We start from the raw sequence: 20,902 nt of genomic DNA on the forward strand, positions 1-20,902 counted from the left end.
ATATGAGAGATGCTGAAATATTCGCATCAGGAGCACAGTCTCTGAGAAAGAGGCTTGACAGGCATAGTGGTCCTGTCTCTCTCCCTTGCTAGGTTTGTATTGTCTCACAATTTACTTAAACTCAGAAGCTTTAGTTGAGTCATAAAGGAGATATTAAAATATTATGTAGTATACTAAAGAAGTGAATTTATATAACTTAACTGAGGTACTTTATGGTAAAAGTGTCTAACACACCTTAGGAAATAGATCAGTGATTAGATAATAAGTAAGAAAGGCAAAAGCTGTTCCAGAGGGCCAGGAGCTGGCCTGCATTCACTGCAAGGCCAAGTCTTATCCTGCTGAAGAGAGAAATGTCACACCTCCTTCATCAAAGGTAAATGGTAACCATAATGACCAAGACATTTATAAGAGAACTTCGTAACTCTATCTCTAAAAATGGAAAAAGATAAAATTCCAAATAGTAAAAATGACCAATACTCCCCCCTTCTTACTAATATGACTGAAGCTTCCTTGAAATTGTTTAGCTCCATTAAATTCTTATTGCCTTCTAGAAAAAAATGATTATGATTACCAATGATAGAACAAAATTTACCTCCTTACAGCAGTCAGTACAGAAAAATGTCTTGCTTTCTTGAATAGCAATCAAATCATCCAACACAAATCAAAACCTTCTAAGAATTCCTTTTGGGCACCCTGTTACATTTCTGCCTCACCGTCCTTCAGCATTTATGGTCATTCTTACTAGAATTTATTACACCTCTTTTTTGACAACAGGTGCAATCCTGTGGGTCACTGGAAAAGGACATTGAGAAAACTGATTTTTGTTTTTGGTATTGAGAATATCTGAGAATAGTTTCATGAGAAAAAGAACTGTAAAAGAATAAAAAACAAAATTTGCCTGAGGGAAAAATACCTGAAGTTGTGTGTACATGATAATACTGACTCATAATGTACAATGATTAAATAAAGGAAACTGCAAGTTTATCTGAAAATCCATTAATTTTAATGGAATATTTTAATATATCCTCTGAGAAAATAAAAAACAATAATATTTGTTAGCATATGAGGGATTACAAGATAGTTGATAAAATATTTCCATAAAACTACAGAAATACTAGTCTCACAAAAAATTCATATCCTTTAAACACAAACACAATCAAAAATATTTTTGAAGAATCACGTTCATCTACAAGTAACAGTTAAGAGTCTTCCTGACAGGAAGAAGGTGCTGCTTCTCACACGGAAGAACCAGGTCAAGGCAGCCGCTGCAGAATGCAGCAGAGAAACAAACTCCCATGTCCTTCTTTTTGAATACACCACTGTGGATGTCACGGTGAATCAGGAAAACATCCTGGCTAACAGCAGTAACAGCAGAAGTTGTTTCCTATACACACTAGACCTTACATGGATATAATCTAGAAAAGATGGGAACCAGAGAATACTCCCAGTCACGCAAGTTTGAATTAGTTTCCTGGTGGACACAAGAGGCCTTACAGAAAAACCCAAACTCTGATGGATTGTTGAGGTGGAACTTGTGAAGACATCAGCGGAAACCGACACCTCAAATAAACTGGAAATCAAACAGTTGGTGGTGGTTTTGAGGATACTCTTGACTGGAAGGGCAAAGAATCCAGGAAATTGGCTGGAAGATGGTGTCCTGGAAGCTCCTATGTATCTGCCTCTCTCCCTGGATGGTGGCTCCAAAATGTCACTAATGTCTTCTCTTCTGCCTTCCAAATCTCATGCAAGTGAGGCTACTGGTGAATTCTAACTGGGAAGTATAAAACGGATGGATTCTGGAAGATGTGCTTCCTAACATTACTCACAGGAAGGATATCTCCAACTCTAGCTTTTTTGTCCTATCACAAGTCTCTCTTATTAATCAAAATCTATTCACAAAATATCAGTCAGAAGGACAATGAGTGAATGCCTAAATGTGAACATAATAATTCAAATGGAACCATACTCTTTGATAACCATACAATACATAAAAATTTATTCCATTTAATAGTATGAAAAATAGAAAAAAGATCCTATATCCTCCATCACAAAACAGCTTTTTCGGGGGGGTGGGGAATGAGCACAATATATATCATTTGGTAGGGATGTCCAGGAATTGCCAAACAAGGCCATGAAGAAAATCCCAACAAATACCAAACTGTCATTTTTCAATGGCCCCTTAACATGGAAAAAATAAAACATTATAAAAAGAATAAACCTAACTGCATAGGAGAAATACATGTCAGTTCATGCTTGGATCCAAGAGGCTTCAAAAAAAGTAAAGAGAAAATATTATTAACAGAGTTAAGGAAAAATCACTACCTATTAATCTTATGATCTTATGTACTACAGTAGAAAAATGACATAGAATTCTCTCACCTCAATATTCATTTCTGAAAGTAATTAGTAGAAATCCTCAGTCCAGTCATGTATCTTAGGAAAAAAGCTTAGTAAACACAATGTATTTACAGTATAACACAACACACTTAGTAAGCACAATATCACAACTCTTTCATATTGAAAAGTTTCTGGAGCATTATGCATGTATTAATTCCCATTAAGCTTTCTCATGTTATTTACATTTATTTCTTTTTGGTGGGAGTTGTCACATTTTAGGAAGTGGGCCAATTGAAGTCCTTCCCATGCTGTTCACCTTCAAGAGGTTTTCTCTAGTGAGTTCTTTCATGCTTTTGGAAAGTACCGGGATCACAGAAGGCCTGCCCACATTCTACACATTTATATGGTTTCTCTCCAGTGTGCATTCTCATGTGTCTTTGAAAGTTTGTGTGACAAATGAAGGCTTTCCTGCATTCCTTACATTCATAGGGTTTCTCTCCAGTATGAATTCTTTCATGTTTTTGAAGAGAACTGGGACAACTGAATGCTGTAGTACATGTTTTACATTCATAGGGTTTCTCTCCAGTGTGATTTCTTACATGTACTTGGAAGGAACTGTAATAACTGAAGGCTTTACCACATTGCTTACACTCATAGAGTTTCTCTCCTATGTGACTCCTTTCATGTCTTTGAAAATTGTGATGATATCTAAAGGCTTTTCCACATTGTTTACATTGATAAGGTTTCTCCATAGTGTGAGTTTTTTCATGTATTCTAAGTGAAGTTGCGACACTAAAGGCTTTCCCACATTCTTTACACTCATAGGGTTTCTCTCCTGTGTGAGTTCTTCTGTGTATTTGGAAGGAAGTGATATAACTGAAGGCTTTACCACATTCTTTACATTCATAGGGTTTCTCTCCAGTGTGGATCCTTCGATGTATTTGAAATGCACTGGGAGAAATGAATGCTTTCTCACATTCCTTACATTTATAAGGTCCATCTCCAGTGTGAGAGATCATGTGCCCTCGAAGGCTTGAGAGAGCAGTAAAGGCTTTCCAACATTCCTTACATTTATAAGGTTTCTCTCCAGTATGAGTTCTTTCATGGACTTGAAGAGAACTGGGAAAACTGAATGCTTTATTGCATTTTTTACATTCATAGGGTTTCTCTCCAGTGTGATCTCTTTCATGTTTTTGAAGAGAACTGAGACAACTGAATGCTTTACTACATTTTTTACATTTATACTGTTTCTCTCCATTGTGATTTCTTTCATGTATTTGGAAACCTAGATGAGAAATGAAAGCTTTACCACATTGCTTACATTCATAGGGTTTCTCTCCTGTGTGAGTCCTTTCGTGCATCTGTAAGGAAGTATAATATCTGTAGGCTCTCCCACATTCCTTACATTCATAGGGTTTCTTCCCGGTATGAGTTTTTTCATGTCTTTGAAGAGAACTGGGACAACTGAACGCTTTACTGCATTTTGCACATTCATACGGTTTCTCTCCAGTGTGGGTTCTTTCATGTACTTGAAGTGAACTAGAACAATTGAAGGGTTTCTCACATTCTTTACATTTATAAGGAGCATCTCCAGTGTGCATTCTCATGTGTCTTCGTAGGGTTTTGAGCCACATAAAGGCTTTCCCACATTCCTGACACTGATAGGTTTCCTCTCCATTGTGATTTCTTTCATGTTTTTCAAAAACGTGGAAATAAACAAAGGCTTTCCCACATATCTTACATTTATATGGCTTCTCTCCATATTTTTGATAGGCAGATGGTTTGTGTTCATTGTGATACCTTATGTGCCTATTAAGGGATGAATGATGTGTGAAGACTTTTCCACATGCCCTGCATTCATGTGGTTTCACACCAGTAGTTTTCTTCTTCAGATTGAGATTTGGAATAAGGCTGACATTTTCTCCACATTGACTACCCTCTTCACTTTCACAGAGTGTTTTTACCATATGACTTCTGTAAAAAACAAAAATCACATTATTAGTGATTTCACAATTTATTATGATTTATTGTGTAGGTTTTTCTGCCTTATCTGAATTGTTTGAAATTCAACATACCGAATGCACTACAGGAAGACTTTACTTTGTGATTATTTAAACAGTGAAATGCATATAATAATATAGGGTTATTAATACTATTTGCAAGTAAACTTTTTTTTTTAAAAGATTGGCACCTGAGCTAATATCTGGTGCCAATTTTTTTTTTTAATTCTTCTTCTCCCCAAAGCCCCCAGTACATAGTTGTTTATTCTAGTTGTGAGTACCTCTAGTTGTGCCATATGGAACACCACCTCAGCATGCCCTGACAAGCAGTGCCATGTCCAAACCCAGGATCCAAACCAGTGAAATCCTGGGCCGCTGAAGCAGAGCAGGCAAACTTAACTACTCGACCACGGGGCCGGCCCCTCCAAGTAAACTCTTTTGCAAACACTAAACAACTATGTCACATTTCATAAAGGATTTTTAGTGAAAAATTTCTAGGAATAACTAAACTTGAAGCAGGGGTTATTTTGTTCGCTTGTTTAAAAAACTTTATAACACACCAGGATTCTCACCTGAGACACTGCTTTCTATAGCAAGTGTGGCTCACCTTAGTTTTCTCCCCTGGTTTCTGCACTGATCTTGGGTGTCATGATCTCTCCATTTCTTTCCTAAAATGCAGACCAAGAAAAATGATTCCAAATATTAGAAATTATAAAAAAACTGATTCTAGGTCCATGATGAGCTGTGACCATGCCCAGCTTATTTACCAACATCCCCCCTTTCCACATTCCAAATATTGGAGCAACATCGATGGGCAAGAAACACTTGTTCTCTCGTTGACTAAATGAAGGAATGTCCTCATCCTTACCAATTGAGGCCAGATTCCTGAAGGTTTCCTGCATCACATCTCTGTAGAGTTTCTTCTGTAAATGATCCAGTAAAGCCCACTCCTCCAGGGTGAAGGTCACAGACACATCCTCAATGGCCACTGAGTCCTAAAACATCCCAAATATGTGTACAGTAAGGTGCATGAGACTGACAGCACGAGACATCCATATGCCCACTGTAGGAAGGTTATGTATGATTCTAAACATTTATTTATGTATTTATGTATGATCTCCAAACATTTATTCTATGACTTGATCATCAGAAACTTCCTCTGTACAAACTTCCTCATCAATTTAACAGCATCATAAACACATAGAAATTACTTACACACTTTTACTGTGATCATGTTACATCTTATTTCTCTCTAATGGCAGGGTACAGAGCATGTTGGGAAACGACAGAAATGCTATACAAATGATACAAATATCATTTTAAGACTGTTGATTCCTTATGAGAAAAGTTCCTTCATCTTATTACCCACCAGTTAGAGCACTCCAGGAAGCAGAGGGTGAAATCTGCATGAGCTTTCAATGAGTAAAATCATAGTGAAGAACTGGAAGCTATTTTGTCTCATCCCATCACCAAGCATGAGAGTCCAGGAGGCCTGTAAAAATCAAACTTTTAACAAAGCCAGCTGGTCACATTGTCCTAAAGTACTCCAGGCCATTACAAATAATGAGATGCAGCTGGCTGAAGGTAAATAGTCTTGTGGGGGAAGCAGTGCTTTTAACGTGTGTAATATTTATCAGACTCACTTCTCCCTTTCTCCATCCAATTTGATGGAGCTCAAAAGTTACTTGGAACTTAGAGTTCAGACATGAGGAAGAAGGCATGACAACTTACACCAGAAAATCCCTCACTTCTGTGCCTCAGGGCTGCTTCCAGCCAATTTCAGAACAGATAGTGAGATAACAGTGTGCCAGAAGAGCTCTTTTTGGTCAATCCCAGAGTATCCTGGGCCTTGTTGCCCTTGAGGGGTAGACTGACAGGTGCAGGTTGCAAGAGTGTTCACTGAAGTCCAAAATAGTTTGAAGTTGAATTTGCCCATGATTATAAAATATGTAAAGGATTCAACAGTGCTTCCTTCCAATAGAACATAAAATCTCTATTTTTCCCAAAGAGACACTCTAGATGATGCCCTGCAACTTCTTGCCTGGCATTGAGGGAATTTAGAAGCCGTCATTCTCTATCTCACAAGAGGAAAATGAACAAAGGTGAAATGAACAACTCTTCTTAGAGTCATGAGAGCACTGAAGTGACAGGGCAAACAGTGTCTCCAAAATTGGGAAAGAGAAGAGAAAGATGGCACTTTGAAATATGCAACAAGTGGCCTGTTCCTAACAAGGCCTGTACTCAAAAAAATCTATTTCATTGGAGTCTAATGCAAAGACAAAAAAGAACAAAAGAGACAGAAACCAGTATCCATGAACCTGTTAGAACAACCTTTTTTAACAAAGGTTTACAATATACCTTATGGAAATATCTAAAGGAAAAGAAAGCAACAGAAAAATAATAACCACCAATTTCGTAAGATTAATCATAGATGGCAAAGTCTAGATCCAGAAAGCTCAGAGAACACTAAGTATAAAGACACCAAAAATGCACCCCAAGTATATCATATACACAATAGACAAAAATCAAAACAAAGAAAATATACTGAAAGAAGCCAGAGGGGAAAACACACTTTATATATAGAAAAACAAAGATTCCAATTAAACTGGACTTCGTTTTAGAAACCCTGCAATCAAGAACGGAGTGGAGGGGGCCGTCCCTGTGGCTGAGTGGTTACGTCTGCATGCACATGCCACAACTAGAAGGACGCACAACTAAAAATACACAACTATGTACCAGGGGACTTTGGGGAGAAAAAGGAAAAATAAAATCTTTAAAAAATGAAAAAAAAAGAACAGAGTGGAGGGAAATATTTAATGTTTTGAAATTGAAAAAAATCACTCTCCTAGAATTCTGTGTCAAGCAAAATTATCCTTCAAAAATAAAGGAGAAATAAGGACTTTCTGAGACAAAAATTGAAGGAATTTGTCATTAGTACACCTACTTTGAATAAAACCGTGTAAAATTCAGAAAGAATGTAAATAATGAGGGGAATATTAGAAATAGAATAAATAAGTGTAATTATATTTTTTATATCTTAACATAATTTATATAACAGATTGCAACTTGTTTAAAATATTATTAGCAACAATGCATTTGGTAATGAGAAACTTATATAGACAAGTGAAATAAATTACAACAATGTGGCAAGGCACAGGGAGGGGGAAATTGGGAAGTGTGTGTTAAGAGGTACTTGCACACAGTGAAGTGGCACAGTGTCACTTGACAAAGGAGGTGGGTTAGTTGTAAACGTATGCTGAAAACTCAAGAGCAACCACTAAAAGAGTGTCATAAGAAACGTCTAATTGATATGTTAAGAGAGGAGGAAAAAGGATAAAATGCTCAACTAAAGACAGAGAAGGCAGAAAAATGTGGAAGACAAAAAGAAACAAAGAACAAGGCTAAAAATGGAAGCCTTCAAAGGTTTCATAAATATTAATCCAACTGTATCAATAGCTACTTTAACCATGAATGGTCTCAATACAACTGAGGGATAAGAGTAGTATCAGATTTTTAAAATCACATTTAATTATATGTTGTCTACAAGAAAGTCACTTTAAATATAAAGCCAAAGATAGATAAAAGGTGAAGGGTTGAGGAAAATGTACCACATGAACACAAATCAAAAGAAAGCCACAGGTATATGAATTATCAACAATACAGATTTCAAACCAAGGAAAACCCAGATATAAAGAGGGACATTACATAATGAGAAAGGGGTGCATTCTGCAAGAAGGCACAGCCATTCTCCATTTGTACCTTGTAACAAAAGAGGGGTAAAATTCATAAGGCAAGAGCTGACAGAATGCAAGAAGAAATAGATGAATCCACTACTATAGCTGTAGACTTCAACATCCCAGAACCATAAATTCCAGTAGGCAAAAAAAAGTCAGGAAGGACAGAGTTGACTGAACAGCACTGTACAGCCACTGGATTTCATTGTAATCTATGGAATACTTCATGCAACAGAAGTAAAATATACATTCTTCTCACATTCTTATGGAACATTCACCAAGAAAAATGACATTCTGGGACATAAAACACACCTTAACAAATGTGAAAGAACAGAAGTCACACAAAACATGCTCTTAGACCACACAGACATTAATTCATAAATCAACAACAGCAAGATAGTTGGAAAAGGCCCAAACATGTGGAAATTCAACAACACACTTCTGAATAATACATGGGATCAAAGAAGTTGTCTCAAAAAACTTAAAAACTATTTTGAACTGAAGGAAATTTAAAAACCAATGTATCAAAGAATGAGGGATGCAGCAAAAGCAGTACTTACAGGAAAATTTATGCCATTGAACAAATATACTGGGAAAAAAGAAAGATCTATACTCAATAAGGTAAGCATCTACCTTAGAAAACATTAAGAAGAGCAAATTAAACCCAAAGTAAGCACAATAAAAGAAATAATAAAAATTGGAAGATAAAGTAATGCATTTGTAAGAAATTAATGGAGAATTTTTTTAAAAAGCTGTTTCTTTGACAAGACTAATAAAACTGATAAACATCTAATCAAGATAACTAAGAAAAGAGGAAAGACAAAAATTACTAATATCAGAAACGAAAGGAAGGGTAGTGAAAACAAAAATGATTTGAACAAATCCAACTTCCATTTATGATAATAAACTAGTAAAAGAGAACTTCCACTTCTTGAGAAAGACCAGCTTCACAAAACCCGTAGCTAAATTCATAAGGTTTGTTCCATATGACATGATTGGTTCTGTGAAACATCTGAAAGAATTCACAACAGAAATAACTCCTGGAATTAATAAGAAAGTATAGCAAAGTTGAAGGGTATAGAAGTCCACTACTTTCCTATGGACCTACACAAATATACTCAACTGATCTTTGACAAAGGAGGAAAGGTAATTCAAATGAAAAAGAAAGTCTTTTAAACAAATAGTGTTGGAAATAATGGATATTCACATACGAACGAACACACACACACACAGACAAAATGAATGCAGACACAAGCCTTACATATTTCACAAAAATTAACAAACACATCATAGATCTAAATATGAAATACAAAAGGAATAAATTCCTTCAAGAAAAATAGGAGAAAATCTAGATGACCTCGGGTTTGGTGATAAATTTTTGGATACAACCCCAAAGCAAGGTTTGTAAAAGTTTTTCCTTTTATGATAATTTCATTTCATTCAGATGAAAAAACTGCTCTGAGAAAGACGGTATTAAGAGAATGAAAAGACAAGTCACAGAATAGGAGAAAATCTTTGTAAAACCTGTGTCTGATAAATGATTGGCATCCAAAATATCCAAAGAACTCTTAAGACTCCACAGTAATAAGAGAAACAGTCCATTGAAAAATGGGCGAAAGATCTGAACAGACAGTTCACCAAAGAAGATAGAAAGCTGGGAATCAGGCAATATGAAAACAGGCTCCACATCAAATGTCACTGGAAATTTGCAAATAAAACAACGGTGGGGTATCATTGAACACTTATTAAATGGGTAAAACTCGAAACACTCAGAACACCACATATTGGAGAAGATGTGAAGCTAATCTCATTCACTGCTGGTGGGAATGGAATTTGATAACCCTAGAACAGAAGACAGGGACTTACTTTTCAAAGCAATATATAGTGTTAGTATGTATACTGAGAGCCGGCAATCATACTCCTTGGTATTTTTCCAATTGAGTTGAAGCCTTTTGTTCACAGAAAACCTGTACATGGAAATTTGTTGGCACTTTAATCATAATTGGCAAGAGGCAGAGTTAAACAAGTTGTCCTTCAAGATTCAAACAGATAATTGGTGGTGTATCCATATGATGAAATACTATTCAGTGATAAAAAGAAATGAGGAATCAAGCCATGCAAACACATGGAGGAACCTAAAGCTTATATGGCTAAGTGAAAGAAGCCAATCTCACAAGGCTACACACTGTGTGATCACAAGTATACGACATTCTGGAAAAGACAAAAGCAGAAGCCAGTAAGAAGAGCTTTGGTTTCGAAGGATGGAACACAGAAAATTCAGGAAGTGAAAATACATTATATGACACAGAAATGATGGATCCATGTTGTTATGCTTTTGCCAAAAGCCATACATAATATAACACAAAGCGTCAATGCTAATGTACACTGTGCACTTTATTGCATCAATAGCAGTTCACCAATGTAAATGTACCACCATCACACAAGAAGCAAAAAAGAGTGCAAACTGAGCGGATGCAGAGCGATTATGTGTGAACTCCCTGTACTTTCTGATCAATTTTTCCTTTAAACTGCTCTGAAATAACTGGTCTATTCTTAAAAAAAGACGAAGACAAACTCATTACAATTCAACCCTGATGACTGATACAGACTATCTTTCATTCCACTGAACTTACAGATCTTCCTTGACTTGCAATGAAACTCGTCATAAGTTGAAAATGTATTTAATACACCTAATGTGGCAAAAAACATAGCTTACTCTCCTCTCCCTTAAACATGCTCAGAACACTTAGATTAGCCTACAGTTGGGCAAACACATCTAACACAAAGCCTATTTTGTAATAAAGTGTTAAATATCTCAAGTAATTTATTGAATACTGTACTGAATGGTTGTAAGAGGATCACGTGGCTGACTTGGGAGCTGCCCAGCATCATGAGAGAGCATTGTCCAGCCTACCACTAGCCTGGGAAAGGCTCAAAATTCAAGGTATGGTTTCTACTGAACAGGTATCACTTTTACAGCATTACAAAGTTGAAAAGTCCTAAGTAGAATCTTTCAATAAGCCAGTATGGTGTTCTATGAGCCGAGACCCAAAAATCTTGTTGGAAAGAGAGGCACTGTATACTCTGAGAAGTGCCCTGGTTACCATCAGTAGTGTCTGGAATTCCAACGTGGATAAGAAGTGTCCTGGTGAGTCCTCATACTGTGGACTTAGTAATGTACAGATAAGGATTACCTCAATTTATCTTTTGGGTATCTCTGAGTCAAGAGATTCCTGGAGTTCACAAAGGGGCAACTTTTGGACAATAGTCCCAAGAGTCTGAAAAATATGCAGATGGGACAAACTGTGGGGCAGTAATAAAATGATGGACTGATGTTTGGTTACTGTGGTGACCTGCAGGTTTGGTATTTCATCAGAGAGGTCCCAATTAAGGGGTAAAGAGCAGCAACTCTCCACTTGAGCTCCCTCATATACAAGTGTAGTGTTGTCCTTAAAGTCTATGCACTCCCCAGTGCTGTGCATTCAGTTAATCCCAAGGAACTACCCAGGGAACCAAGGTATCCTCCAGCACCCTAGCTTCTTCCAAGAGACTAAAGAAAGGTCATCCCTCCTGCAGGTGGCATAAGCCAGAAGGCGAAGGTTTGGTTCCATTATTACAAATAGTGTCAGTAGTTGGGCTGAGCTGATGGGGGCTGTCCCGAGGGCCAAAAACATTACAGGCACCTCGGCAGAGGGTCTCATGCTCAGTGCTGTGAGAGCCTCTATTTTCAAGAAATCTCAGTACCTGGTGACAATAGCAGCTCTAGCGGCATATAGTGTGGGGACCAAGGCAGTTTCTTCATCAGAAGCCTATGGACAACTTAAGGCCCTCCTCCAGAGAGCCTCACACCACTGCCATCAGGGTCAGAGGCCTCCTCCATGACAACTGGTTGCTTTATAGAGTTTAAGGAACCCAGGCTTAAGTTGGTTTGAACTAATCCCTTTGCTGTGCCAAACTCAGACTGTGGTGTGGCCCACTATAACCCAGAGGGCCAGGATTGTTGTTGCAATAGATGCAGGGGTGGCAGGAGCCCAGTTACTTAGAGTTCCTGGTGAGCCCTCTGTGATCTTGCCATCTAATGGCTGCCTTTCCTTGTCTCTTCTCTTTGAAATAACTCCTCTTTCAGGAGTGACCATATGAAGGGCTCACTTCATTCACAGGGTAAAACCATGCTTTTATCCCCTCAATATTCCCCCATATCCTCCCCAATGTGTGGGTAAACCCAACCTTAGTCACATCTGCACTCTAAACACAGACAGATTCCAGCCAAGACACTGACCCAGGACCACTGTAATGAGGGCCCATTGTCATATGCCTGCTCCCAAAGGACAAGGAATTACCAAAACTGCCAACTCAGAGTCCTGTGTAGTTAGAACCCAGGCTTGGTGGGGTCAACAGTGCAGCACAGGGCAGCACGGCGCCCAGGAGGAGCTGCCCAGCAAGCAGGAGCCCACAGTGCAGGAGCCTCCAGGCTTTCTCATCAGCCTGTCCAGGGAAGAAGGCCCAGGGGAAAAGGGAGGGTGAGGCTTAAGTGTTCAGAAGTCAAACAGCAAAGATGTGGACCCTGGCCACTCGTTATAAGAGCAAACACAGGTAAGAAAAATAGGCATTCACACTGGCTTGTTTTTACAGAAAACTGTAAAAACTGGTCATGTAGGGAGGCGGGAGTCAGGCAGAGGAGCGGGGCAGGACGTGCAGGCGGGGAGTCTCCTTAAGGGAGTTTCCTCTCAAAGGAATATTTTAATCCTTCCAATGCATGATTTATTTAAAATAAAAAGAAATTTTTATATAATGTATTTTCCTATGCTTAATCATTACTATTAACTTTTGCTTTATTAATTAACTTTTCTACATAGGAAACCACTCCAAGATTTGATCCTTTAAAGAATGATGGAAATCAAATTCTAAACCTTAAAAAATGAAAACTAACAAATCCCTTTCTAACCAAAAGGAAAAGACACCAAAGTTTGTCCCTCCATTATAGTAAACATCAGAGATATTTTCAGGAAAGATAGCATATTATAATACATTACAGGTTCGCAATTAAGCCTTTAAATGTATTAGGAATTTGACAGATTTACATAAGCTTTGCAGTGATTTGTTATATCAATTAAAACAAAAATTCAAACGTTTCTTCCTCACAATCATTAAAATAGGAATTTACTGGCTTTAGGAATAGTATAGCCTTTTAAATGTCAAAGTCTCTAGGGACACGGAGTTATAAAAACTGACCTAAAAGTGGAAAATGCTCCTGAAAACTTAATATATTGATCTCATGTCCTGAGGTTCTCTTGCCTAAAAAAACAAAAATTCTATTTGGCTCCACAATTTTCCTGCCTTATACGGTATCAGTCAATTAACTACATTTTAAAACCTGAAGTGTGAACAGAAACCAGAATCAAAGGGCCACAATCTTCAACTGATAAAGGAATCTGAGGACAGAAACATGAATATTCCAATCAGCCCTGAGAAGCAGCCTGCTGGCCTGCAGTTCAGAAGAAAAACCCACACTCAGAAAGCGAGCACGTTCCCAGACTTGGGGTCCAGACACTCCTGGTTGAGATACAACCTCTAGATTAAGTCAGACCCTAGTGAAGGACGGTAGGGACACCTGAGCAGCCACAGGAATAAACTCTGGAGCCCCACACACCCTTCCTCTCCTGTGAGCATGGAAGCAGTGCCTCCCCCAGGCTCCCACTCTCACAAGTGAGGAAACTCTCAGCCGGATTCAGATTAAGCTTCTGACCCGCATGAACTCCAAATTCATGAACCCTTTGTCCACAGGACGGAACACCTGATCTTCACAGACTTTCTCACTGTGCACAAATTACAATCCCAGTTCACTTATAACTATGATGCAACACTCAAATATAATATTTAAAATGTGTAGGTCCAGGGAATCCAGTTACAACCTCAGAAAGGGCGTCACTCCCCACCCCATGAGCACGTGCACCCCCAGCTTTCCAGGGCTCTGCACCTCCTCTCAGGATGAAGGCTCCTTCCATGGGGGTGTGAGCAGTAGGACACCTGCAGGGGGAGGCTCCCCAGGAAGGACAACTGGGCCTGCAAGGCCTTCCCTCTGCAGGTTCAAGGGGGCCTTAGCTTAGACTCACCACCCTCAGGTTCTGCCCCCACTGGAGATGCTTTGGAACACCACTGATCCGTTAAATACACAGACCCAGTGTTTAAACAATTCAGCAAAATCACTGAACAATTCAGCAAAATCACTCAAACCCAGTGTTTCTGTGTTAAGGAGAGAAGAAAATTCTAAGTCACTTTTACTACTTCAACTGGAAAACCCCAAATACATATTGTGTTCAGGAAAAAAAGGGAGTTAATAGTTATTTCCAGGGCAAGCTTGTTTTCTAAATAACTCATCACACTTGAACACTTCTCATCTGCAAGTCTAAGCCCTGGAATTTCACATGAAACCACCCAAAAGTAAAGAAGAGTCCTCAGAACTTACTGCACACACTCAGGGGAAGAAAAACGAGAGAAGAATTCTTAACAAATGGAACGTAATACTGGAATATTTTATCTTTTCTAAAATTCACCTCTCTTGTCTCTTTGGAAATATTTTGTAATGTCTTTCGAGCCCTATTATTTAAACACATTTTAATACCCATTGAAAAGTGGACACTTAAGTAAATCAAGACATCTTTTCAGGATGATGGACCCAGGGAGGGGCAGTGCTACCAGGATGCAACACCTTGGAAAGATCCCGAGGGACCGGCACAAGGATTTCATACTCCATATTCCTGGTGGTTATTCTCAGCTTTCCACTCACGTAAAACATCCACAGACAAAAAATTCATCTTTAATAGAAGCCATGCATGGCTTGGTGGAAAAAGGGTAAACAATTGAAATATTGGGTCTGTTTGACCTAATAATACCGTGAAATGAAATGATGATGATGCTGTGAATCAGAAAGGGGAAGCTGGTGTTTGGGAATGCAAGGAAGGATCTGGAAATTTAGGTATTTGTTGCCAGCCCTAGGAAGAGCTAGGCAGGGGGCACAAGGTTGTGGATTCGAGACTGATCCCCAAATATTTGGAAAACTCAGGAGAAAACGGGTCCCCTCGGAGGAGAAAGGAGGCCCTGGGGACCCACAGACCACAGCCCCTCCGCGCACGGACCCTGGAGACCGAGGCCCGACTGTCCTGCGGGCCCTCCCGCGGGCCCCGCACCGTCTGGGACACGCGGGGCTGCGGGCGCACAGCGGCCCAGAGACGCTCCGGCCCAAGTCGCCGCGCGCAGGGACCGCAGGACGCCCGGGGCCCGGCTGCCGGCCCCGCCCCCACGCTGCGGCCGGAGGGGCCTGAGGGCCGAGCGGCGCCACCGCGGACTCGGGGCCGCAGACCCCGGAGGGGACCGCTGGAGGCCGGGCCCGCCCCGCCGCTTCCCACCAGCCCCGCCTCCTCCGGGGCTGAACCCTCACCATCGCTGAGGCTCGTGGGTCCCCCGGCGTCTTCCCTACGCTTCGGATCAGGTCACAACGCAACGGAGTTCGCGGCAGAGAACCGTTAGGAGGTCAAGGGCAGACGACCCGTGACCGGAAGGAGGGTAGAGCTATAGGAAGTCGGGGGTGGTTGCGGAGTGTCGCCCCGCCCACCTGCCCCGGGACCGACCCTGATTGGACAGTTCGAAAGGCCCTTCAGTCCTGAGTGACAGCGGGATGGAGATTGCACCTCTGAGTTGAGTTGGAGCTGGACGTTGTCCTCTCCAGGGACTTTTCCAGTGAAACGCGGTGCTGTGAGGCCACTCGAGGAACTGTGACCCTTCTTTGCAAACACAGACACTTAAAAGTCACCTCGCCGTATGTAATAATGTCTGGCTTCCCTTTGATCTCTGTTGACAGTGTTGATCTCCTACCCAGGGCTTTCCCACCTCCGTTGATATCATACTTTAATGAACCCTATGGCCTCCCAAGCCCTTAGCTCTGGTGCAAAGTTGGAACCCACAGCCCTAGCTGGGTGCAAATGAGACAGGAACCATCCTAAAGACACAGGGCCATCTGCAAGGCCCTGGGCCTAACAAGATAAAGCCCTAACAAGATTGGCCCTAACCAATCGACAAACTAGGAGAATCAGGTAGAGGCCACCAAGATCCACATTCTGCAGCCTCTGCGCTTTCCTGGGCTTACACATGCGCCCTAGCACCCAGGAGTGCACTGAAGGTGACCCTAGCCCCACTAGCATAATAAAAATCACACCTAAGGGTGGAGAGCTAGCATGCTAGTGATACGTATGTCACATGAAAAGGCATGTTGAACAACAGTGCGAGCACAAGCACAACCCCACCTCTACATGCCATGACAAGGACCTCCTCCCCAGCCTTTGCCTGATGAAAGCCCCACAATCCTGCTCACTAACAACCCAGTTACCTGCCCCTTTCCCTTCTGCACCAGCTCACTTGTGCCTTTCCTGTGCACAAGCTAATAGACTTTTACGTTTCTACTCCCATTTGTTGTCTCTCTTCATTTCTATCCTGGGGGACAATAACAACCCAATGTGCCGGTAACATCCCCAGTAGATTTTCATTTAGAACACCAATCCCTACACCCCATTTTTCTCTATAAAAGCAGCTCCTTTTCTTAGTTTGGTGGATTTGCCCATGGTTTGCCATAGCACGCCATCCCAAATTGCAATTCTTTGGGCTATTCTTTTTTTTTAAAGGATGGATTTATTTTTAAAGATTCACCTTGAGCTAACATCTGTTGCCAATCTTCTTCTTTCTTCTTCTCCTTTTCCCTAAAGCCCAGTGGTTATGTATGATAGTGGTAGGTTCTTCTAGTTCTCCTATTTAAGCCACCACCACAGCACAGCTACTGACAGACAAGGGATGTGGTTCCACCCCTAGGAACCATACCTGGGCCACCGAAGTGGAGCACACTGAACTTTAACCACTAGGCCATCAGGAATGGCTCTTGGCTACTCTTGAATAAATTCATTTTGAGATAAAATAACAGGCAAATTTGCTTGTTAAGTTGACAGTAGAAATTGGCAAGTTGTTTCATAAATTATATGGAATTGCAGGGGAACCAGGACAGCCAAACCAATCTTCAAAAGTAAAACAAATTAATAGGATTAAAATTTTCTGATTTGTAACCTGACTAGTCAGCATGGTAATCAAGGTATGTGGTAATGACACAAGGACAGACACACAGACCAGTGGATTTGATTGAGATTCCAGATATAAACCCATTCATCTATGGTCAATTGATTTTCAAAAAAGGTGCCAAGAATGAAGAAAGAATATTCCCTTCAAAAATTAGTGCTGGAACAGTACTGGCCCAGTGGCATAGTGGTTAAGTTCATGTGCTCCACTTCAGCAGCCTGGGGTTCACCAGTTCAAATCCTGGGCATGGACTTATGCAGAGCTTACCAAGCAATGCTGTGGCAGGCATCCCTCATATAAAATAGAGGAAGATGGGCACAGATGTTAGCCCAAGGCCAATCTTCCTCAACAAAAAAGAGGAGGATTTGTGGTGGATGTTAGCTCAGGGCTAATCTTCCTCAAAAAAAAAAAATAGTACTGGGACAACTGGGCAGCAACATACAGAAGCAGGAAGTTGGACCCTTACATTACACCACATAAAATAATTTACCAAAACAAATTGAAGACTTAAATCTGAGATAAAACTACAATACTTTTAGAAAAAATGTAGGAGCAAATATGACCTTGGATTTGGCAAAGAATTGTTAAATATGATACTAAAAGCAAAACCGGTAGAAAAAAAAACAGATAATTTGAACTTCACTGAAAGTAATCCCTTTTGTGCTTCAGAGGACACCGCCAAGACAATGAAAACACCCATTGGAACCCCTGTGCACTTCTGGTGGGAATGTAAAACCATGTCTCCGTTGTGGAAAGCAATATCGTGCTTTTTCAAAAATTACAGAGAATGCTACCACATGATCCAGCAGTTCCATTTCTGAATATTTAACCAAAAGAATAAAAAACATGGACTCAAACAGATAGTTGTACACCTGTGTTCACAGGAGTGGTATTCACAGAAGCCAAAAGGTGGAAGCAACCCAAGTGTCCATCAACAGAAGACTGGATCAACAAAATGTGGTCTACACACGGAACAGAATATTAGTACTTTTTCTCCTGTGTTCTCTTTCAGGAATGTTGCAGTTCTACGTTTTACACTAAGATCTATGACCCACTTAGAGTTAATCTTTATGGAAAGTATGAAGTCTGTGTCTAGATTCTTTTTTTCATTAGCATGTGGATGTCCAGTTTTTCTGGCATTATTTGTTGAAAAGACTGTGTTTCCCCCATTGAATTGCCTTTGCTCCTTTGTCAAAGATGAGTTTACTATATTTGTGTGGCTCTATAGGAAACAGTTGACTTTTGTATATTAACCTTTTATCCTTCTTGAACTAATGTTCAAGAGATTTTCTTTGTCATTGGGAATTCTTCGAGATTTTCTCCACAGACAACATTGTTATATGCCACAAAGACATTTTTATCTCTTGCTTCCCAGTCTGTATATCTCTTATTTCTGTGTGTCTAGTTGCATTAGCTAACAATTCCAGTAAAGGGTTGACTAGGAGTGATGAGAGGGCACATCCTTGCCTTCCTCCTGATGTTACTAGAAAGCATCTAGTTCCTTCAGTGTAGTCCACTAATATTAAACAAGAGCCCAGTTGATGTAGAGGGAGGTGTGGGCAGAGGGGAAGCATTCTCTAGTCTAGCAATTGGGTCTCAATCTCTTAGTGAGGCTGTGTCCCTGGGTTTGACCTCCTGTGATATAATAAGAAAGATATTTGATCTCTGTCCTCAGTTCCTAGCAAAAAGGTCTTGAAGTCCTTGGAATACTTGGGTGATAAGGGTGATAGAGTGTCTTTTGTTTTAATGAGGCACTTCTTGGCCAGCTCCTAGATGGCTTCAGGATGGGGGTCAGACACCAGAAACACAAAGCCTTGATTAGAGGCTTGGAACTTTCAGTCCCAGCTCCCAGCTCCTGTGGAGAGGAGAGGGGCTGGAGACTGGGTTGATCACCAATGGGCAATGATTTAATAAATTGAGCCCATGTAATGAAACCTCCATTGGAACCCTTACAGACAGAATTCAGAGAGTTCCTGGGTTGGTGAACACATGCAGGTGCTGGGAGGGTGGAGTGTCCAGAGAGGATGTGGAATCTCTGCAGCCCCCTCCGCCTCCACTCCCCTCACCCATACCACTGCCCTACTTTGCCCTGTGCATCTCTGCCTTTTGACTGTTCCTGAGTTGTATCCTTTATATAAACCAATAATAGTAAGTAAAGTGCTTTGTTAAGTTCTCAGAATTGTCCTGAAATTACCAAACCTGATGGGTGTCCAGGGAATCTATGAATTTGTAGATGGCTGAGTGGAAATGTCAGCAGCCCAGCCACCCCATTTGTGGACGGCATCTGCAGAACAGTCAGTGTGTGGGACTGAGCTCTTAACCTGTGGAGTCTGACAAGAACTCTGCGTAGTTAGTGTCAGATGTCCAACAGTTCAATTCAAATCTATTTGGTGACATAGAGTTGGAGAAGTGACATTGGAACCAATACCATGTATTTGGTGTCTGGAGGGGAAAAACCTTATCATTCTCACAAGTGCCCCACCTTTGAGAGCAGAAAATGCTAGAAGAGACTCAAGTTGGCTCTTTCCTTCCCCACAGGTCACTTAGGCTCTGGGAAGGTCCCAGTCAGTTATGCTCTTGTGAAATAGATTGTTTTGAGGATGTGCTTTGATAAGAATAGAATATTCTTTTTTTTTTTTTAAGATTTTATTTTTTCCTTTTTCTCCCCAAAGCCCCCTGGTACATAGTTGTATTTTCTTCGTTGTGGGTCCTTCTAGTTGTGGCATGTGGGACACTGCCTCAGCATGGTTTGATGAGCAGTGCCATGTCCACGCCCAGGATTGGAACCAACGAAACCCTGGGCCGCCTGCAGCAGAGCGTGCGAACTTAACCACTCGGCCACGGGGCCAGCCCCAAGAATAAAATATTCTGGGCATATTTTAAAATACCTACTTTTTGGTCTCTCTTTCTAATTTGGGGGATGCTAGTTTACCCCATGTACTCATTTGTCTGATGGAAGAGTTGATTTTAGGTTTCTTGGCTTTTCTCTTCTGCAGACTGGAAGGTGGTTTCTAAGCTCTTGACGTGCCAGACCAGAGATCAGAAGTCTCTAATTCCTTTTTTTTGACCACTGACAGCTTTAAAGTTTCATCTCTCCTTCATTCCCTTGTGCCCCACATCTGAACGTGGTGATAAGAAAGCCTGGGTTCTCCTTCCTTTAGTTCTGGCAAATGATTCAGTCCACAGAAGGCCCTGCCCCTTTACCCAAACTCTCCCCCTAGCCCGCCTCCTTCAGTAAAATACCCAGGCCAGGCTCCTCTCCTTGCTCTCTCTGGGCATTTCCCACCTGCCTGAGAGGCCTGCCCTGCCCTCCCCTGACAGTTCCATGACGGGAGTGGTAAACCCTTTCATACCCTCTAGGCATGTGTGTGTTATCATCAGCGTAGACATCTGAACCAAATCATGGTTTGGGGTCCACCTGCTTGTGCAGGTGACCATAAAGGTTATAGAATAGGTAACATGCTGCATATTTTGCAGTACTCATTGCTTTATTGTTCTGTTGACAAATCCTCCAGATCATTTGATATTAGTACATGCCACCCTTGTATGAGCCTCCAAGTGCATTCTGTGGACATTGTTGAAAACTTGCTGGGCTGTAGATGGTGATCAAGTTCAAATTTACAGGAAATAGCAATGGAGTACATGACTTGACCCTTCCTCCATTTGTGCATAATTTATTGATTTGTTCACAATAGTCTTCAACACTTGGGTTTA

General features: G+C 40.7%; 2 protein-coding genes across 4 annotated transcripts in view; one reads left to right on the top strand and one right to left on the bottom strand.

The window, feature by feature from the left end:
- Positions 1-20,902, top strand: part of LOC103558055 (zinc finger protein 709-like) — a 124,181-nt gene that overhangs the window by 74,568 nt on the left and 28,711 nt on the right. The window lies entirely within an intron of this gene.
- LOC103567830 (zinc finger protein 709-like) lies at positions 997-15,652 on the bottom strand. 2 transcript variants are annotated; one of them, XM_070625424.1, is made up of 5 exons: positions 15,510-15,630; positions 5,707-5,829; positions 5,206-5,332; positions 4,945-5,005; positions 997-4,311 (listed from the first exon to the last, which is right to left on the bottom strand). In XM_070625424.1, exons 3-5 carry the CDS (start codon positions 5,237-5,239, stop codon positions 2,670-2,672), a joined length of 1,737 nt encoding a protein of 578 aa, XP_070481525.1. In that variant the 5' UTR covers positions 5,240-5,332; positions 5,707-5,829; positions 15,510-15,630; the 3' UTR covers positions 997-2,669. The 2 variants fall into 2 exon arrangements, with proteins under 2 accessions (XP_070481525.1, XP_008542798.2); XM_008544576.2 differs by lacking the exon at positions 5,707-5,829 and having other exon boundaries at positions 15,510-15,652.

This window comes from Equus przewalskii, chromosome 6, assembly GCF_037783145.1.
Source record: "Equus przewalskii isolate Varuska chromosome 6, EquPr2, whole genome shotgun sequence".
NCBI lineage: Eukaryota > Metazoa > Chordata > Mammalia > Perissodactyla > Equidae > Equus > Equus przewalskii.

What these genes read in the sequence shown, in the direction of transcription:
- LOC103567830 (XM_008544576.2), bottom strand. An exon ending in CAGGAATCTGGCCTCAATTG is followed by an intron (nt 5,006 to 5,205) that starts GTAAGGATGAGG and finishes TCTGCATTTTAG; the next exon opens with GAAAGAAATGGAGAGATCAT. An exon ending in AACCAGGGGAGAAAACTAAG is followed by an intron (nt 4,312 to 4,944) that starts GTGAGCCACACT and finishes TGTTTTTTACAG; the next exon opens with AAGTCATATGGTAAAAACAC.